Below are 14,878 nucleotides of genomic sequence, written 5' to 3'. Positions count from 1 at the left end.
AACAAATCTTTACAACAAGGATTATTCTCACTCCTCCATACACGGAGTAGACAGGGAAGGGCAACTTGGACAGTAGCTACTACAAAGGCAGAAGTGACTGGCTTACAAGCTTTCAAGAGGGAACCTAGATCCAGAGGGCCTGGAGGAAGGTAGACTCTCCAATAAGTAGTATTCAATCTGTCTAGGCAGGACTGATGAAAGGAAATGCGGATAGGTTTCTTGTGATACAATAGTGAATAATTGTTATCAGGACTGCTTGTGAGGGTTGGAAATGTAAAGGTAGATGTTTTGTAGCAAGGCGGGGGGTGATTAATATTGCAGTCTAGGAGTGGAGGTCTCTGGGACCATCAAGGGAGAAGAGTGGAGAGCAGGACCCTACCCAGAGAAGCAGTGATGCCAGAGATGGAGGCAGAGATGATGACGTAGAGAGATGGAGCAGTTGGGGACTTCAGACCCAGAGAGGGAGAGGGGCTGTGTGCTGATGACCGGGGGAGAAGGGGGCAGGATTGTAGGGTATACCCTTTGGTTGGTTGATGATGAATGTAGGGAATTGTAACCATGGCAATGAAATGATATACGATAGGATGAATGTAAAACTAATGTTCTCCCATGTAAACTATCATATAATTCACAATAAAACATTAAAAAAACAAATAAAAAACAAAAAGATAGTAGCATGGACCTCTTGATCACCAAATAGCCATTTGACTTTGCATGAGTGAAAACTAATGTTTTGTGGTAAGCTACTGAGATTTTTTTATTACTTTTAATACATCAGCATGGGCTGATTTATCCTGATAAATATGACCTTTTCACAATCCCAGCAATACTATGCATAAATAGTCACTGTATCACCAGCAATTGGCACCATTATTCATATTATTCATATTCTTATTTAAACAAGAAAATATTCCTGACTTTTGTTTTATTTTGAATTTGAGATTGTGAGACTATTTATGAGGTTTTTTTGTTGTGGTTGTTGTTGTGGTGAGGGGACATTGAGTCAGTTCTGACTCATGAAGACCCCATGCACAACAGAATAAAACACTGCCTGGTCCTTAGTCATCCTCACCATCCTTGTTATGCTTGAATCCACTGCTGCTGCCCCTCTTGGGGGTCTTCCTCTTTTTCTCTGAGCCTCCACTTTACCAAGCATGACGTCCTTCTTTAGGGATGTCATGTCCAAAGCATTAGAAACAAAGTCTCACCGTCCTGCCTTCTAAGGAGCATTTTGGCTGTACTTCTTCCTACACAAATTTGTTTGTTCTTGCGGCAGTCCATGGGTAATATTAAAATTAAAAAGTTAACACTTTCAACTCACATGCATCACTTCTCCTATGGTCTTTCTTATTCATTTTCTACCTTTTACATGCATATGAGGCTACTGAATACTTTAAAGAGGTCATATGCAACAAATTTGCCTAATGCAATATGTCCTTTGATTTCTTGAGGTTTATTAATAACTTATAATTCTTATTTTCTAAATTATCAATTACCATGTAAGGCGCTGTGATTCTATTTGATGTTTTCTTCATTTATGTAAGTCCTTCATTTGATAAAGATATTAAGTCTTTGTCAATGAAATTGACTGAAAATGCAAAAAAAAAAGTTGATATTTAGGGTAATCGTGGATTGAAAGCGGAGCCCTGCTGGAGCAATAGTTAAGTACTCAGCAGCTAACAGAGGTTAGTGGTTCAGACATATCCAGTGGCTCTGCAAGGAAACAGACTTGCAGATTTGTGCCGGAAAGTATTTGTTGTTGTTATTGTTAAGTGCTGTTGAATTGGTTCCGAATCATAGCGACCCTGTATAGTGTTTCTGAGAAGCAGCTGGTGGGTTGATTGCTAACCTTATAGTTCACAGTTCAGTGCTGATCCTACAGCGCCACACCATTTATAGCCTTAAAATCCTATAGTTCCAGTCTGTCACACATGGTCACTATGAACAGGAATCCACTCAATGGGCCAACCAAGAATGACTTCAAAATATGTATGTGCCAATTTTGTTGTTGAGTGCCATTGAGTTAATTTTAACTCATAGTGACCTATAAAGGGTTTCCAAGGAGCTGCTAGTGGGTTTAAACTGTCAACTTTATGGTTTGCAGTCCAGTGTTTATCCTACAGTGTCACACCAGGTCCTTTTGTATGTCACAGAAATATATAGGGGAGTGTGGCAGCTCCGTACAATAAGCACAAGACTGAGAACACAAGGTTCTAGGTTTGAGCTTGTCAGCAGCTCCACAGGAGAAAGCAGAGCTTTCTTCTGCTGTTAAGATTTAAAAAGTTTCTGAAATCCTATACAGGATTTCTATGAGTTGGAACCAACTCAAAAGCACTTAAAAACAACATATATATATATATTCTTTATATTCCAGGGATATATAAAATAATTTTAGAAAAAACAAACAAAACAAAAAACCTGTTGTCATCAAGTTAATCAACTCAGACTCATAGTGACTGACAGGACAGAGTAAGGTTTCAAAGACTAATTTTTTTGGAAGCAGACTGCCAAACCGTTCTGCCATGAAGCAGCTGGCTAGTGGGTGCAAACTGAACAGCTGACCCATTGGTTAGCAGCTAAGCACTTACTCTACTGTGCTACCAGGGCTCAAAATTCTAAATAGACTTTTCTAATCAGTCATACTTATGTAGTAGAGTAAGGAGCTCTGTAGGATAAGCACTGTTTTGTTATTCATCAGCAGTTCAAGTCCACCAGTTGCTAGTCAGGAGAAAGATGACACTTTCTGCTTCCGCAAAGATTTACAGCTTCAGAACTTGATGGCACTTAACAACAACAAAATGTAGTAGAGTTCATTAAGAAGTTGCAAAAATGTATTTTTACTTATTTCTACCTTACCTATGTCACTGAAAAAGAAAATAATTTACAACTACATTTACCTTGGAGATACTGAAATAAAGTGCTACATGAAAATCACAGTGGTTCTAAACAGTGAAGCTATTAAAAACGATGATGTGGCCAATTGACAAAGGAATAGAGCAACTCCATGGAGGAAGGACAGATAGCCATTTCAACAAATGTCACTGAGTAACTTTCTATAGACAAAAAAAGAGAACTTCAATCTAATCCTCACATCTAACACCAAAATTGGCTCAAAATGGATTGCAGATTTAAAGGTAAAACCATAAAACTTTTAGAAGAGAACATAGGAGATTTCTTCGGGTCCTACTTGTGTGCTGAAATGTTCTAGCTAGGACACCAAAAGCGTAATCCAAAAAAGAAAAGCATCTACACGCTGGATTTTAGCATGCATACACATTTTTAAAAAGGCTACATACTATATAGTTCCATTATATAACACTCTCAATGTGGCAAAGTAACAGAGATGTAAAAGTGATTAGTGGTTTCCAGGGGTAAGGAAGAGTAGAGAGAGGCGAGTGGGTCTGACCATAAAGGACCACAGGGATCTTTGTGGTGCCAAAATAGCTCTACATCTTAATTGCAGTGCTGGTTACATAAATCTATACATATAATAAAATGGCATAAAGTATACACACAAACATACTGTACCAACGCCAATTTTATGGTTTGAAGTTGTGTTATAGTTATGCAGAGAGTTTGAGGAAAATTGGGTACAGGGTACATGGGATCTCCTGATTCTATTTTTGCAACTTCCTATAAATCTAGAATTCTTTCAAAATAAAACATAAAATTATAGAAGACTGTGATTTTTAAGCAACTCACCAGATAAAGATGACAAATGACTAAGAACTTAAAGAGGTTCCAGTATGCTCGACTCTTAATGGATCAAATGGAAAATCCTTTCCTGACCAATAATATAATGACACTTTTAAAAAAAAATAAGTTTTTATTGTAAACTGAGTGACAGTGTACATGGGAGAACACTGGCTTTACACCATTGTTTCATTGTAATGATTACAATCTCCTCCGTGCATCATCATTCAACACTATTTATTTCCATTCCCTCTATGTTTTTTTAGGGGATGAGGGAGATGTACACAGAAACATTCAGGAGTATATAATAATTTAAATAAGCAAAGGGCACATTCTGCAAGCCTGCCTCCTGGCCACCAGCACCCAGTCCCTCTCTTTCCACGAGTCCAGAGTCCTCAGCTGCTCCCTCTGTCCATGTCCTCATCTCTGCCTCCATTTCTGGTGTTGCTGCTTCTCTGGATAGGGTCCTGCACTCTGCTTGTGCTCTTCTTTCTTGATGGTCCTAGGCTCCTCTGTTTCTGGATAGCCTTTTGAATAGTAGATTAACTACTCCCCTGTTTTTGTTACAAAACTTCTACCGTTACAATTGTGATAGTCACAATTAGTCATGATAACAATTACTCACTATTGAATCATAAGAATCTTATCCCCATCTCTTTTCACCAGACCCATCTAGACAAGATGAAAACTATTCAGTGGGGACTCTACCTTTCCATGCACACTCTTAAACTAACTCTTGAAAACTTGTAAGCCAGTCACTTTGTGCCTTTATTGCCCCCTCACTTTAGGTAGCTAATACCTAAGTTGCTCATCCTTATCTACTCTGTATACAGAGGGGATAGATTTGATACTTGATGTGAAGACTCCTTCCTTCTCAGTTGGTATTTTGAGCTACTACATCCATAAGGAGCTCTGGTAGCGTAGTGGTTATGAATCGGGCTGCAAGCTGCAAGGTCAGCAGTTTGAAACTACCAGTGGTTCCGTGGGAGAAAGATGAGGCAGTCTGTTCCCATAAAGATTTACAGCCTCGGAAACCTTGTGTAGGGTCACTATGAGTCAGAACCAACTCCATGGCACATAACAACAACAACAACAACAACATCCATAAGTATAGGAATGGCACTTGGTTTTAACCCATCCAGTGAAAATACTTTACTCAGACTGTAAACTTTTAATCTAGTTAATTGAATTAATTAGCATAATTAGCATAACTCACCCAGAACAATATTTCTAGTAATAATCTCCCCAATTTTCCCCTTTCAGTCAATTAGTGAATTCATTTACTGGTATGTGTCCCATTCCCTAACAAGTTAATCAACTCAGGGCTCACTGTGCTGACAACTATTGGTAATCATCATCGTTTCTTTATTGCCACAACAGATTTGAAGCATCTGATGGCTCTAATGCTCTGGGCTTATAATTCCTGGTAGTAGGCTGGGTATAGGGCTGGCAGAGACTGAAACCCAGACAAAGCCCAAGTTCAATGTCCAGGAGAAATGTCAGAAATAAAGTGGGCAAGAGAGGAAAAAGGAGAGTCAGGAATAGGAGGAAGAAATGGAATGCATGACTAATTGTCTCTATGCACACCTGTTTCCTTTACCATTGTTGTTGTTGTTAAGTGCCGTCGAGTCGGTTCCAAACCATAGCAACCCTGTACAGGGTTTCTGAGGCTGTAAATCTTTATGGGAGCAGAATGCTTCATCTTTCTCCCGTGGAGCGGCTGGTAGTTTCTTTACCATAACGTCAGAAAAAAAACTGAAGGGTGGCTGGCTACCATTACTGAACGTTTTGATGAAAAGAATCTATGGAAACATCCTGATTAAAAGAGAGAAAATGCAGAACAGAATTTCAAATTTTCATGAAATCCATCTTTTCAGAAGACATGGAAGTTAGATGAACCCCCAAAATGATTGCCTTGAGATAATCTTTAAACTTTTAACCAAAATATTCCCAAAGTCTTCTTAAGATCAAACAATAGTTTGCTTACTTAGTAAAGACTGTGTCTTAAGATTGTACTCTTTTAAGATCTCTCTATATGGGATCAAACTGACAACTGCAATATGAAGAATCATTTAGGAAACTTCAGAGGTAGCGAGTCTGTGTTAATGTGGGAGGAACAGCTCAGAAAAAGGAAGGTGAGAACAGTTGTACAAGACAGAAAATATAATTGATGTCACTAAATTGTACAGGGAGAAATTGTTGAATTGGTCTATGTTGTGCTGTGTATCTTCTTAATAACAACAAAAAAGTAAAGCAAGTGGTCTGGACTGAGAAGTAGAAATGCAGGAAGTGTGTGGGAAAGGAAAGAAGCTAGCATTTAAAATGGGAAGGCTTTGAATGGCGGGTAGAGATCCTGGGGGATTTGCTAATGTAACGGATGTGGAAGGAATTCTTGAGGGTGCTGAGACAGTTTAGCTGCTTATAATGATGATGATAATCATAATTATCATTACTAAACATTTATTTTGTGTCATGCATTGTGAATTTTTTTAACCTCACAAAAATTTACAAGATGGTACACATTTTTCCATTTGATAAACAGGAAAAATTAGGATTGAAAGGCTTGAATAACTTGTCCAGACCTCACAGTTGGGAAACAGTGCAGCAGAGACTCAGTCAGTTTGATCTGAGTCCAAAGTCTCTGTTCTCACCCACTACAGGCCACTTCCCTGCTTCCTCTCATCAGTATCTCTATCTCACTGTCTCTATCACTAGCTCTAATGCACAAACAAATCAGGACATAGTAAAATATAGGTAGAATAGAATAATAAGTTGAAAAGAAAGCTATACAAGCCTTAATGTCCAGGATAGTCATACAAATTTTAGAAAAGAAGGGTGAGAATGCTTTTCCCATTTTCACTACACTGTGTATGCATAAATTATTGAATTGGTGTATATTTTCAACAAGAGCAACAAAATAAATTAACAATATAAAAAATAACATTAGAACAAATAAACTCTTCAAAAGAATTATTTAAAAATATATTAAAAATGGGGAAAAAAATAGGGACTCAAATATGGCTTTGAGCTTCTTAATGCCAAAGCAGAGAAGAAAATACGATCAGTTTCACAGTTCACATGGTCTACCACGGGAATAAGGAGCCCTAGTGGTGTAGTGGAGTCCTGGTGTGGCGCTGGACTGTGAAGTCAGTTTAAACCACAAAGTTGGTGGTTCAAACTCACCAGTCGCCCCTTGGAAACCCTATACAGGGTGTCACTGTGGATTAGAAGTGACTTGATGGCACATAACAACAACAATAATAGTGTAGTGGATTACGAGCTGGACTTGTAGATCAGTTGTTTGAATCTATAAATTGCTCCATTGAAGAAAAATGAGGCTTTCTGTTCCCATAAAGATTTACAGTCTCAGAAATCCTGTACAGGGTCACTATGAATCAGAACTGACTCCATGACACACAACCACTACCACCTTCACAAGCTAATAAACTAAGAATAGCTCATTTTGGAAGATTTTATGGAGAGTATGAATTCCCAGTGTTTTAAAGGAAAGGAAGTATGCAGTTTGGTAGAAAGAATAAGTTCTTCATCAGTGATTTTCAATCAGAAGTACCTACTACCCAAGGGCATTTACCAGAATAATCTGGCAGAGGCCTTCAAATTACACATCCCCCAACCTCTGGTATAGAATAAATCATCTGGGGGCACATGAGTCTCTGTTGAGAATTTTGTCATGGTGCACTTTGTTGCTAATGAGAGTCTACTAACAAGAAAATACAGGCCACAGTCAGGTTTGTTGGAAGAAGAGGATAGAGAATGCCTATTCTAAACAAAAGACCTGGATGAGTCATTTATTCATTTAGCCATTCTAAAAGCATTTAGAATGTCATGTGCAATACTCATTCTGGGACAATATGAAATATAAAAATTAAAATGTATTGTACAATGGATAAGAATTAGGCATGTCAGGCATTGCTAGGCTTTACATATACTATTTCACCTAATTTTCACAATAACTGAGAAATAGGTGTAGTGCCCCTTTCACAGGACAGAAGGTCAGGTAGATAAAAGTCACTTCCTCAACATAAACACAAGGTTCCAGGATAGAATGAAACAGAAACTTTCTGTAGTTAAACAAGCCTACTTCCATTCTCAATTTTCAGGGCACCATTTTTATTGCATCCTATGTAAACGGTGCCCTTGGAAGCACAATGGGAATAGGAAAATAATCAACACGACCTTGATGAAATTATGATCTCAAGGGCGCATGGCCTAATTGTAGAGTGACTGGTATGCACACATTCCTAAAAACATTATAAAACCCAAAAGAGGATAACATAATTTGGAGAGATGAATTCTGCTGGAATGGAGGCTTGGTGACTCTGATGGTTAAGAATATGTGTCAGTTTGGTTGTGCTGTGAGTCTCAGAGGTTTTGAAACAGGGACACTGGGAAAGTTTGAGCTTAAAAGTAAAATGGAGAGCATGGTGACACTGTAGTATAAGTACTAGACTGCAAAACACAAGGTCAGAGGTTTGAACCATCAGTCACTCCAAAGAAGAAAGACAAGACTTTTTTCTCCTGCAAAGATTTACAGTCTAAGAAACCTTAGACAGGGTCACTATGAGTTGGAACCAACCTGACAACATGTAACCGCAACAATGTAAAATAGAACCCGAGTAATCATTTTAGAGCAGTGGATACAGTTATAAATTCACTCCCTCCCTAACTACATTTCAAAATTATTCACTTCTTTTTAATCCCTATAAAAGATCCTTGGGCTCAAATGAGAAGGGTAACTTTCCTCCTGGAAACAAAGACAAAAGCAGTAAACAGGAATGGTTGAAATGGTCGCTATGTCCCTAGACTAGACTGGACAAGAAAACCAACACAATAATGCCTGAAGAGGTTCCATGATCCTGATTTTCTCTCCCCTTAAGAACTCCAGGCTACCTTCCAGTTGGGGAGGCAGACCTGAGAGAGTCTTGCTTTTCTGTCCTCCTGTGTATGGATACTCAATAAACACTCTGCTGTTTGCTCTGAGTCCCATGTGAAAATTGGCTGTGTCAGAGGCAGGCAACTAAAAAGCCTCTTTGCAGTTGCAGTTTGGTAGTTATTATGTAGTTTGCCTTTTATGTAATGATGTAATGACATCCACAATGAGAGTCACTATGAGCAATCAATCAGTTTAAAGAGAGTGTCCTCAGGAGTGAGGACATCCTGGCAAAGCTCTTTGCTTTTTGGCTGTCTCTGGATCCTGCACCCAGCTCATCATCATCTGATCTCTGGTTCGTGGGACTTGAGCTAGCAGCCTATAGTGTGGGCCCTTGGATTTATCAGTCTCTGTAGCTTATGAGCCAGCAGCCTGCCATCTGAACTGCCAATCTCGGGTTTGACAGCCACATAAGTCAGGGGAAGCCTCTAGCTTGATGCTTGATTATTGACTTGGGATCTGTCAGTCTCAGCAATCGTGTGATAAATCTGTCTGTACCTGTATGTATTTGTAAGCTTGACTTGTTTTGCTTCCTAGAGAACCCAGGCTAAGATAGTGTCTGAAAAAGTTGTAGAAACAGCAGCATTTGAGCTGTGCGGAGAAGGATGGATAAAGTTTTGATGGGTATTGCTGCATAGTAGAGACGTCTAGTGGTGTGTTCTACCAAGCTTTTCTAGAGACTTTAACTGGAAAAGGATAGGTTAGAATATGAAATGTAGGGGACACAAATGGACAAATTAGCAAGTCTAAGCTCATACCTTTATTGATAGCTCTCCAATTCTGTTTCTTACCTCATCTTCTTAGTCAAAGAGAGGAATCCAATGTATCCTACAAGAGTGACATAACATTTTAAAATTCTATTGTTTTAGTAATTTAAGACCACAAAAAATGAAGTGGGAATTTTAAAGGAGTAAGCATTGAATTGGGTCTCTGGACCTAGTACTCTTTTATCCTTTCATTTCTACACATTTGTTGCATTTTTGAGAACTTCTTCTCCAACAGCTTTCCTATGCTACCAACTCAAGAAAAACAAAGCAGCTCTAAGAATCCAACATGATGAGGGCTTTCTTGACTGTTAGATAAGGCACTGTTCGTATCTTTCATGGCCTAGTCTCAGACACTTCTGCCCCATTCCTCATAGATGCATTGAATAGAAATGTATGGATTGGACGTGGGTGCAGCAGTTTACACACATACCACACAGAGATCATGGAAGAGAAATGAGAGTGACTTTCACTACTGTCAGGCCTACAGTATGGGGAGAATAGAAAAATGTATTCCATACAGTTGATTGCCATTTCAGAAGAGATTTAAACAGGGTCTAGAAAGTTGTTCCATAGATCGTATTGCTGCTTCGGAAGAGATCTAATTGTCCTGAAGTTCTGATCATTACCCTCATTTGACCTGTGGAGATAACCATGAGCTGTTGCCACCCCACCCAACCCAGCCACTATGACATGATGCCCCACCCAGCCAGAGAGGAAAGGTATAGTTTGTTTGTGGAAAACTCAGTCAACAAGGGAATGCCTTTTATGAAAATTCTGATGCTCCATTGGAAATCTCAGTTACGAGCAGTACTAGGAAACAAGGGTGAGCTCAGAGGATAGTGTCGTAGTTGAGATGACTTACGTGTAAAGAGAATAGAAAGAAAAAGAAAATGAAGAAAGAGTGATGAAAAGAATTTAGAGAAAGAATTGAAAAAGGAATGAAAACAAAAGATCATTAAGGGGAAGAGAAGCGATAGAATGTGAAAGTAGAAGTGAGGTTTGGGACTCCATTTTTCTCTGATTGGATTTGGTCCTGAAGTTTGATTTGGGTGTAGTGGTTAGGAGATGCCATTCCTGAGGGCCTGGCATCTGTTCCTTCTTTCCAGAAGTCATATTCTTTTGTCTGTGCTGTTGTTTCTGCTGGTATTCAGGTTCAACTGGGCCTGTAATACCAAAAGGTTGTTAGAAAGTAGGATGGCAGTACCAGGTAGCTAGTTTTATTGCTAATTTCTGCCTATTCTATTTGTTTCCTGAAGTTTTTCCTGAAGGTTTGGGTTGTTAAAGTGCTGTGGAATCAGTTCTGACCACTAGCAACCCTGAAAAGGGTTTCCGAGGCTATAAATCTTTATGGGAATAGAAGCCTTATCTTTCTCCCACGGAGCAGTTGGTAGTTTCAAACTGCTGACTTTGCGGATCACAGCTTGATTCATAACCACTAAGCTACCAGAGGGTTAGTTGTATGTATTTACTAATAAACATACATTTGCATACCCAAAGCCTTTTTGGTGTGACTGAGTGAATGCTGTCAAAGAAGAAAGGTAGCTAAAGTATGAATTATTTTGAAAACAAATTAGGGGATAGTCATTCATATTAAAAAAATATTTGGTTTGTTGAAATTTAGTTTATGCAAGATATTGCAATTGATCTTAGAAAGTGAGAGACTATAGTAGGCATGATATCCTCTTAGCTCGGTCTTATTTGAACAAAATGTTCAACTTTTACCTGCTCTCTCCTTAACTCATTATTCAGTGATCATGAGTGGCTTCATTTCCATAACCAATATTTGCATTAACATTGTAGGAAATCTACAATGGAAGAAGTTGGACAGGATCCACTGGATGATACGTAAGTGATAACAATGTAAAGGAATTCAGTAGAATAATTGTTTGTGTTCAAGCGGTAAGGATGAATTGTATTAATTCTGCAAGACATTTTCTCCTCAAGCCTGGGAAGGCTTCCTTTGGGAAAAGAGCCTCTGATTTCATTTATTTATTTATACTACAGGATAATGGTGGGGTTTTTGTATATAGCTAATGTCTCCATCGAAGGAGCTCTGGTAGTGTAGTGGTTATGAATGGGGCTGTGAACCTTAAAGTCAGCGGTTCGAAACTACCAGCTGCTCCGCGGGATAAAGATGAGGCTTTCTACTCCTGTAAAGATTTACACCCTCGGAAACCCTGTACAGGGTCGCTATGAGTCAGAACCTACTCGATGGCACTTAACAACAAGAATGTCTCCATCAGCACATCAATCTTGTTTGGAGAAAAGAGCCACTTCCTTCCTTTTACCTGGCCCCTGCATCTATCTAACTGGGTTAGAAGATACTTAAGCAGGTAACAGAAAGAGACTAAGGAGATTTTTCTCCCATGAAAATCTTTAAAAGCTTTATAGAAATGATGCAAGTTACACATACTCCACAAAAACTTTTTTGAAAACATGTAACTTATTTTTGTTAGACATTTTTACATGCTCTACAACCTGAGATTTATTTTCATAATTATAGCAATATTTCTTACATGTTGATAGCTCCAATTTTTATTTTTTTCCCTATCAACTGACTTAATGTTAAGTCATCATCTGGGTGCTTGTTAACAGGTAGTCTTGATTCCCAACAGTAGACCCCTGCTAACCTACCCTCAAGTCTCTAAAGCAGCCACTCTTTTTTTTCCTTTATTGACTATGCAAAGGCTTTGTTTTTTCCCCCCAATGTTTTATTGTGAATTATGTGATAGTTTACATGGGAAAACATTAACTTTACATTCATCCTATCATATATCATTATATTGCCATGGTTACAATCCTCTCCATGCATCATCAACCAACCAAATGGTATACCCCACAAGCCTGCCCCGCCCCGGTCATCAGCACACAGCCCCTCTTTGATCACCCAGTCATTGAAGCCAGGTCAAGTGGGTATTATCTGCAAGTGTGGGTGTTCCTGTGCATATGCCCTCTCTTCTTATCAGCTAAACGCTTCACTCTCCACTCCAGTCCTCTGTGGCTATGTCACTGACTCTGGGCCCAAGAGTACCCAGGTCTTGCCACACTGCTGGCCAACCAGGTCTCCACCTGGGTTCACAGGAGTCTATTGAATGTGGTTGGACTTAGCTCGCAGCATCATTGCTGTTTTTCCCTCACTTCGCCTTATTGGTGACCAATGTGCTCACCAGTCAGAGCACATGTCTGCTCGTGTATTCCCCTTGAGTCTCAGTCTTGGAAGGGGGTTTGTCCTGAGGGGACCTGACTGCTTGCCTTGATGTCTTCTGGGCCAGCAACTTGCTTGTTCTTGTAGTAATCAGTCGGACTGCCGTTATTGTTTTGTATCTTTCCTGTTGGTCTTTCTTTCAAGAAGTATCTTCTATTCTTTTAGAGGTACCAGACTGGTCAGATTGTCCTTTCCAGTGGAAATTTCCCACCTCAGAAGATTCTGGATAGGGTTCAGGATTCCACCTATGGTCTTACGTAATGCAGAAGCTTCACAGAATGCCTCCTTTACTGGGCACGTTGTAGCCCCATTTTAGGTATTCCAATCAGTTATAGGCAGAAGATGGACTTAAAAGCTTTCTATGGTGAAATGTCTGGCTTTTCCTTTCTCTCCCCCTCAAGTGTCTATTTTATAATGATATGCCAGGGAAACCAAGATTCAAAAGACAGCCAAGCATCTTAACATTATTTTCCCCCCTTTGCCCATCCCATCCCTGTATCCCAGAGCCCTGTTTTTCCAAGGTTGTGCACACATCATTATTTACCTCTGTCCCACTAAGCCCATGCAAACATGCCTAATAGTTTGCCCATCTACCTTGTTCTTCCATTCCCCTCACCTTTCTTGCATATTGCCCCCCTCCCCAGCACCCAAACTATTCCTGCGTCTATTCCCTACACTGTGCTCCACCTTCCCCTTGGTCCCATCACCCCACCCCCCACATCCCAGTAACCAGCAAAGAATCCCACTCTCCTTTAGTTTGGGTTTTTTTTTTCTTAGTCTTTTATAGTAGTGGTCCTATGCAGTATTTCTCCTTTTGTGACTGACTAATTTCACTCACCATAATGTCCTCAAGGTTCATCCATGTAATGTGATAGCTTATAGATTCCTTGTTGTTCTTCAAGGTAGCATAATATTCCATTGTGTGTATGTACCACAGTTTGTTTATCCATTCTTCAGATGATGGGCACTTAGGCTGTCTCCATCTTTTTGCTACTGTAAATAGTGCTTCTATGAACATTGATGTGCATATATCTACTCATGTTATGGCTTGTATTTCTTGTGGGTAAATATGAAGTAGAGGGATTGCTGGATCATAAGGTATTTCGATTTCCAACCTTCTGAGGAAGCACCATATTGCTTTCCAGAGTGCTTGGACCATTTTTCAATCCCACCAGCAATGCAGAAGCATCCCAGTCTCTCTCCACATCCTCGCCAGCATTCATTGTCCTCTACTTTTTTGATTTTTGCTGTTATTACTGGTGTGAAATGATATCTTATTGTTGTTTTTATTTGCATTTCTCTAATGGCTAGTGATCATGAACATTTCTTCATATGTTTGTTGACTGCCTGATCTCCTCCTTGGTGAAGTGTCTGCTCATGTCCAGCACCCATTTTTTAATTAGGTTATTTGTCTTTTTCTTGTAGAGGTGTTGTAGTTTCCTATATATTTTAGAAATGAGTCCCTTGTCCGATGTATAATTGCAAAAGATTTTTCCCATTCTGTGGGTTCCCTTTTTACTCTTCTCTTGAAGTCTTTTGATGCACATAAGTTTTTGATTTTTAGTATGTCCCAACCATTTATTTTGTCCATTTTTGTTTGTGTAGTTTTCAAAATGTTTGGTAGTCTGTGTATTCCCTGAATTAGTGCCCTCACATTTTTCCCTATTTTTTTTTCATTGATAACCTTCATAATTCTGGGACTCATATTTAGGTCTTCAATCCATGCTGAGTTGCTGTTCGTATAAGTCTTGAGGTAAAGGTCTTGTTTCAATCATTTGCACATCATTTTACAGTTCTGCCAGCACCATCTGTTGAAGAGACTATCTCATCCCCATGCGATATATTTAGGTACTTTGTTGAAAATCAGTTGGCTGTATGTGGATGGGTTAATTTCTGGATTCTTGATTCTGTTCCATTGATTAATGTATCTTTCATTATACCAGTACCAAGCTGTTTTGACCACTGTAGCTGTGTAGTAAATTTTGAAGTTGAGGAGCAAGAGTTTTCCAAGCGTATTCTTTTTCTTAAGCAGTGCTTTACTTATCCTTGGTCTCTTTCCTTTCCATATAAAGTTTATAATTGTTTTTTTCCATCTCTTTGAAGCATGTCGTTGGAATCTGGATTGGGATTGCATTATATGTGTAAATTGCTTTGGGCAGTATTGACATTTTCACAATGTTCAGTCTTCCTATCCAGGAGCATGGTACATTCTTCCATTTTTGTAGGTCTCTTTTGGTTTCTTGTAGTGGTGTTTTGTAGTTT

The 14,878-nt window shown here is 39.2% G+C and overlaps 1 protein-coding gene across 1 annotated transcript in view; it reads left to right on the top strand.

The window, feature by feature from the left end:
* The first annotated feature begins 11,221 nt into the window (after nucleotides 1-11,221).
* Nucleotides 11,222-14,878, top strand: part of LOC102839491 (transmembrane and coiled-coil domain-containing protein 5B-like) — a 28,116-nt gene continuing 24,459 nt past the window's right edge. The window contains exon 1 of the mRNA XM_006831809.1: nucleotides 11,222-11,256. Coding sequence (XP_006831872.1) covers nucleotides 11,222-11,256 — 35 coding nt within the window. The remainder of the gene's footprint in view (nucleotides 11,257-14,878) is intronic.

Source organism: Chrysochloris asiatica, unplaced genomic scaffold, assembly GCF_000296735.1.
Source record: "Chrysochloris asiatica unplaced genomic scaffold, ChrAsi1.0 scaffold00004, whole genome shotgun sequence".
Taxonomy (NCBI): Eukaryota; Metazoa; Chordata; class Mammalia; order Afrosoricida; family Chrysochloridae; genus Chrysochloris; species Chrysochloris asiatica.
Note: the sequence above shows the minus strand (reverse complement) of the source record. Positions and strands in the feature narration are given on the sequence as shown.